The 6,973-nt window shown below is 40.9% G+C and overlaps 1 protein-coding gene across 1 annotated transcript in view; it reads right to left on the reverse strand.

Annotated features, from left to right (window-relative positions):
* The window catches only part of LOC125005534 (Fc receptor-like protein 5), a 3,589-nt gene extending 814 nt beyond the window's left edge, over positions 1-2,775 (reverse strand). The window contains exons 1-3 of the mRNA XM_047580974.1: positions 2,745-2,775; positions 351-608; positions 5-258 (exon numbers count right to left, since the gene is read on the reverse strand). Coding sequence (XP_047436930.1) covers positions 5-258; positions 351-608; positions 2,745-2,775 — 543 coding nt within the window. The remainder of the gene's footprint in view (positions 1-4; positions 259-350; positions 609-2,744) is intronic.
* Positions 2,776-6,973: the final 4,198 nt, after the last annotated feature.

The following is a 6,973-nucleotide window of genomic DNA, read 5'->3' on the forward strand; positions in this document are numbered from 1 at the left end:
TCACTGTCAGCAGGCTCTGAAGTGACGCTCCTTCAGAGGGGTGTTGACACTTATAGAAACCTTCGTCCTTCTTGGACACATGTTCGATGATCAGTTTCCCTGAACTCTCCTTCCGAATGAAAGCACCATCTTTGTAGAAGGCAGCAGGGAAGTCTGACTTTATTGGTGATTGCTCATCTTTCCTGTAGGAGCAGCCAAGTGTCACATCGTCTCCCTCAGTCACAGGATACACAGGGCTCTCCAGGATCACAACACCATCTGACATGTGGAGGGACAAAAACAAAATTCAATGCTCATCATCCAATGTCCAATAAACAACAACAAGCTCTGTGCACACATCATGGTGTTACCGGTCACTGTGATGTTGATGGTGTTGCTGCATGCCCCCGTGGCAGATTGACACCAGTATACTCCAGCGTCTGACTTGTACGAGTCCTCAATGAGGCAGGAGGACTCCCCGGGGAGTGCCCAGCCATGAGCACACGTCTCAGGAGTAAGTGTCTTAGTTCTTCTGTGCACTGTCCAGCCAGTGGAGTTTGCCTCACACTTCAGAGAAATGGTCTCATACGAGAAGAACTGAGATCTGTGGGGAGTGATGCTCAGTGTGGCTGCTAAGATAGAGTTAAACAGAAAGAACTTATGAATGTGAAGCTTCTATATATATATATCAAGGTGAAACCAGGGCAACAGGACTTACACCTTAGGATGTACCCTACGAGTCGAGATGTTCTTGCTCCATCTTGTGTTGTGGATATATGAATATATTAGTTTTATTTGATAAACACTTTCTTTGGCTCTGTTCAGACTTCACAATGACATTTGGTTTATCTGATCACTAGTGTCCAAGTCCAGGAGTGAACACTGATCAGGTGATCATCGTGAAGTGGTCTGGGACACATGTGACCTAATTTCTTTGGTTAGTGGGAACACACAGTGAGTCCTGGGTCCCATTCAAGACCACCTACTCAACGTAAGAGGAGTTGAACTCATTAATTCAACCAAGAAATGATCACCTGAATAAGGGATGAGAGCATTTCACAAGATTCCGGCCTTGGAGCTGGTAACTAATTAAAGAAAGGACAAATCTAAATGAGAATTTACTCCTTAGCTTCCAGGGTTCAGTTGTAATCTGAGCTTTATCTCTAAAATAAAGGAGAACTTATCGTGCAAGAGTCTTTCCATCTTGTTCCTAAATCTGGATCATCTCCCCAAGTCAACAATGGTTCTGATCCAATGGTAGGTAGAGATCCATTAGACAGCAGCTGTCTATTGAGCACATGGTGGCGCTACTGCTTAGTTATACACACATACCAACTGAGATCAGCATGTGGAGATGCATGCACATTAATTAATATCAAGTGTCAACACTGGAACTTAGAGATGGACCCTGAGTGAAAGTTACAGAAGCTAGTAAAGAGACAAAGTCTGGGGGACTAAAGGAAAAATACAGGAAACAGTACCAAGAAACAAACAAAGCAGTGCAAAGGAAAGTCAGAGCAGATCCTGGACGTCAAGCAGAAGAAGGGGACCAAGATAACAACATTTTGAGTGGCAAAAACAGACGAACAATTGATGCACCAATAATAGACAAAAAGTGTCAGTTCCTGACAACTGAGTCATAACAAGAGGCTCTATGGGTAGAGCACTTTCAGAAAGTTCCACCACAGACCACCACCCAGAATAGAAACAGATGTCCAGCATGCAGAGAATGGACCTGGAAATTACCATTGAACCACCAAGAAAGGAATTGTCTTAGCTATCAAGTCCCTAAAAATGGAAAAACTCTTGGCCAGACCTGTCTCTCCCTACCTGAGATAAAGAGGCAATACGTGATGACTGGTCGGGAGGAATTATCATAAATGTTTGAATAAAATAGCATAATAAATCATTGACCAAATATTTGCACTTTGAAACATCAGAACAATGCACAGAATTGCAGAGGCAACACAAGACCCTACTGTAGGGTGATGATGGTGGATTAGGTTCATTGTTACTAGCTAAACTGTCCCTACCATATAGATACACACATATTCACAGTTTTTACCTACTCATTTCTCACACTGTTATTGTTCAAATAATTTGATTATAAACACTTTAACTGCCAGGAGTGGTAAAACTCAGAGTGACATTAAAGTAAGACTCAATAGAAATGACAAGGTTCTGTGGGAACCCTCTGACAATAACCACCAATTCTGCAGATCTTTATAACCTCAATGCCAGGTGCAGATGGGTAGATTTAAAAAAAAAAAAAAAAAAAAAAAAGCCACAATAAACACAATGCTAAAGACTTGCTGTAGAAAAAAAAGTGGCCAGTGTTAACTTTCAATAACCCAGCCAGTTGGGCTTTTTTCATTCTTCTGGCAATCACAACCATTTAACTACTAGTATCTCACTAATCCAGTTATTAGTCAGGTTGCTTTTTAAAATTCTGAGCTCTTGAGTGCCATTTGAAAGCAAGATACATTATTCAGTTCACAATCATCCATCAGCAACTACAACATTTTTTCAATTATATTGTGAATTTGGCACACACAAAAACCCCAGTATTTTAAGTTCACAATCATAAAAACATAAAAACAAAACAAAACAATAAATCACTTTTGAAATTGTTGTCCGGAAGAATCTTTAACCAATATAAGCAAAGTTCAGCATACTCTAGGCTGGTTCATGAGGAAAGAGCACGATAAATTTGCGATGACCGAATCAAGAAAAGAACAAAATCTTCATCTAGGTCAATTACTTACAGAGCATCAAGCAGAACGATGCAATCGCCATCATGCACCAGTGTGTTTTACCGTGTGTTTTATCTTTCACATATAGCCAACCACATCCTGGTCTGAAAGGCAGGAAATTACCAGCCACTGCTCAACAGCACAGACTGGTTGGTGTCTTTGCTGAAAGCCACAGCTGCAAACCACCAGGACGATGTGCTAGAAGTGGCCTCTTACCAAAACAGTGTTGTCTACACATCCATTCGCAAACTGAGAAAAACAAACAAACCTTTCTTTACACATTTGATCATCACTCAATACTTTCAGGAAAATTATTACTTTATTCTTTATTTTCAGACCCAGTGGGATCCATTACACAGTAAAAAAACAACAACAGCAGAATAAAAAGACAAGATATTACACAAAAGAAAAATACAAAACCTTTCACAGTGTTCAGTGTCTGACATACAGACATGTGTCTGGTGTGAAGGAAAGTCTAACAGAACTCTATACAGGGTTAACCAAAGCAGTGATTATGTCATTTTCTGACCCAGATGCCCTACACATAAATCTTAACATCAGATTATGTAGCACAACAGAACAGGCAGGTACCTCAACGCTAACAAACGTCAGGCTTGCACTGGAGCTTCTTGAGGCTCTCAGGAGCAGCCTCATGCTGCCTCAAGCCCTTGTGAGTTTTCTAATGCTTCCTTGTTTATAACGGCACCACAGGTAGGCAGTATAAAAAGATGTACAATATGGTCTAAAGAGTGAAATCTTCACAGATTCAGAGCACATGCTAAACTTCTGACACCGCATGTTAACTTGAGCATACAGTTTCCGACACTGCCTGTAGATGTCCTTGTCATCAGACAGGTCATTTGCAAGAATATGGCCCAAATATGTAACCTCATGTCACAGGTGTGTGTGAACAATCAAGAGGAGACTGAGTGAGGCGTCTGCTGGGGAGCCACTGGGCACAAACAACTACAAGCAGGGGTTAGCTATGATGGGAAATATTTATTAAAACAAGATTGTCAATAAAGACATAATAAAAAGAGTTCACTGGGTAGTGCAAGTGTGGAATGTCCAGTGGTAGCGGAGCCAGTCCAGATAACAGTTCAACTCCAGTCTTAGTTCGTCTCTCACTCTTCTTAAAGCATGTGTGCCTCAACGTCACCTCCAACAATTACACACAGAGAATAGCCATTCAATAGCCTGATACAATACCTGAGAAACCCCTTGGCCGAAGACTGAACTCGCTTGCTCTGTCTGTCGCCGTGCTCTGGACATCGCGCTGCCACGCTCTTGTCAGGCCTTTTTCTTCCCCCATTTGTTCTTCCTCCTGCTCCTTTTCCCCTCCCCAGGTACTGCTCCTCTTGGTCCTCCACCAACCAAACACCTGTAGCCTCTTCTGTCCTTCTGGGGCAGTACCGGATGGCGTGAAAACCCTGTTGAGACAAAATTAAAAACATCTCTCATTCTCATCTCTCTCATTGTCTGATGCAAATAACAATAAACCGAAACCAAAACTAGGAACCCCACCTTTAGACACTTTTAAGAATAATTTGTCACGATTAACATGATCAAATGCTTTGGAAGAATCAATGAAGCACATGAACATTGTAGATTTTTGCCTATTGTATTTATCTAAAATTTCCTTTAGTGCAAAAATACTTTATCTTTGATGACTGGTGCTAGCACATCTGAAAGCGTAGAGTCAGGTACTCCATGAACAAGAAAACCTGTGTAGCACATAGCCACCAGAGGGCACAGTTTCCAACTGGCAAGTTTATTATTCAGCTGTAATATTATCCAGACCACAGGCCCTATTATCTCTTAACTTCAGTATTGCTTCATGGACCTAAGCAGAATGACAATAACATCATTAAACTCTACATTATCCACTATAAACAGATTACTTTTTACACAATACAGTTCATAATGTTTCCACCATACTCACACAATGTCATCAGGACCATTCACACTATCTATATTAGACGGAAGAGATATTTTGCAACTATTAACAGTTTTGCTTTCCATAAATCATTAACTTTTATGTTATTTTATTTTATTTTATTTTATTTTGCAGCTTCTTTGCCAGTGAATCTGCCCTCATAGTATTTTCATTTCTTTTAGTATAGGGAAGTGCATAACCAAGCATAAGAGATTTTTATTTTCAAACAAAGGGGCTGTTACCAGGCACACACACAGACTGAGCTCAAAACGTGTGTTATATGGTGCAACAAATCAAACAAAAGAAGTAAAGATGGCGGGTCTGGAGCCTGCTGAGAGAGAGAGAGAAGCTATGCAGAAGGCTGTCTTTTATGCCTTGTGGATAGCCCAGCCCACATGGGGAGGCAGAAGTACGACCCTCCCACTCTACCACCTAACCTGACCACTCCCCATATCTGCAACAGACAGCAGAGGTAAACAGGTAGACAGAGTGGGAGGGATTGTCACAGGGCCATGTCTGCTTTTGCCTGATTCAGCCCATTTCTTAAAAGCATTTCAGGCCACTGCATGTAGCTCATCTACATGATCCTTCCAACCTGGCTTAGCATTGAACACTTTTGTCCCATATTTACATAGAGGAATGCTCGAGGTACCAAGAGACTCCACAATAGAGTCATACAGAGAACACAACTCCTTACAGTGTTTTACAGTTCATATCCCGACACAGTACTGCATCAAATGGGACCTTAATATTACCCGGCAAAGCATCAGATTGATTGACATTTTTTTAAGGTCTTTCTGAGACAATTTTGGCCTCCACCAGTGTCATTATACACAAGCTACATCACTGGTAAATTGCTTGTGTTCAAGACCATGATAAAGGGTATGTGGTCCGTAGTAGCCAAATCATAGTCATTTTGTATCATTTCAGTAGAGTCTAGTGAGGCTTCACTAATATAAGTATAGCTATAGTGGCTTGCTGGCAATAGTGACTTACTAGATAAAATCAATCCACTGTCTAAACAAAACTGAATTAAATGACTACCAGATAAAGAATTGGCATCACTTACATCAGCATTCATGTCACCAACAACATAAGTGCAGGAAGGTGAAGACATGAAAATGCCAATCTACTAAGGTACTCATCCTCATTTTGTATGCACTTATATGGGGTATAAATTTTCAAAAATATTAACTTCTTATCTTCACAACATAACTCAACCCCAATAGCCCAGTCAGCTCCCAATCTTACAACACTGACCAACTAGTCATATTTTTTATTCCACATCGTGGCTACTGTTATGACTGGGGGTCTTAACTTTTTTTTTTTTTTTCATAGTTGTACTGACAGCTGACTCTCTCCTCCCCTCATTTGCAGTGGTATCAAGGTGTGTGTCTTTCTGTGTGTGTGAGAGAGATCCAGGTGCCTGTGGATTCCTGATTACCCACGTGACCAGCTTGCTGCCTGCAGATCGGTTGACTCTCAAGTTAAAGTTCCAGCTGAGTCAGCCGTTTTAAGTGGATTTTTTTTTTCTCTCCTGTTTATTTCAGTTGAGAGTTAGGTCAGATTGATTGTCTTTTGTTTTCATCTTTATTTTTGGCAACAGGTATGATAGGGATCCTCATTTAGCTGTTTTGTTTATTATTTTGGCATTGCTCTACTCCGAAGATTAAGAGAAACAGTAAACTGCTGCTTAAAAACCATCAGATTGTATGTCTGGCTGTCCTCCATAACACTACTTAGGAAGTTGATTCACCTGCACTCCTGCAACCTGTCCTCCACCAAATTATGTCTGTTCTATTTGCCGCACCAGTACTGAACTTTTTCCTGTTCTGACCAACTCGGCTGCTATTAAACAAGTGAATCTCTCATTGATCCTGTGCCTCGTTGTACTGCATTTTACTACATCCGTCACATACACCCAGCCTTAGTCCCCATGTATATGGAATATGTAGGGTGGAGAGATAGTCTCAACACGATAAAGAAGCCTTGTTTCCAGTGTGTGCTCTGAGCTCCTTGGAACTACATTTTTCTGGTAACTACTGACCAGTGGTCTACAGAAGTTTGGAGGAATTTCAGCCCATTCCTCAAACTGAATCTGCTGCATGATCCAGTTTCTCTTAAGATTCATCTAAAACATTGATGTGATATGGCCCGTGTATAAATGAGTTTTGGACAAACACATTTTCATTGTAAAAGTATGTGTCTTTCTTGTTTGTGAAGGACAATCTGATCTGATTTGTTCTTCTCAGTCAGCTGTGATCCAACTTGGTGAGGATGTTATTCTTCCCTGTCATCTTAATCC

The sequence above is a fragment of the Mugil cephalus genome, chromosome 1 (genome assembly GCF_022458985.1).
Source record: "Mugil cephalus isolate CIBA_MC_2020 chromosome 1, CIBA_Mcephalus_1.1, whole genome shotgun sequence".
NCBI lineage: Eukaryota > Metazoa > Chordata > Actinopteri > Mugiliformes > Mugilidae > Mugil > Mugil cephalus.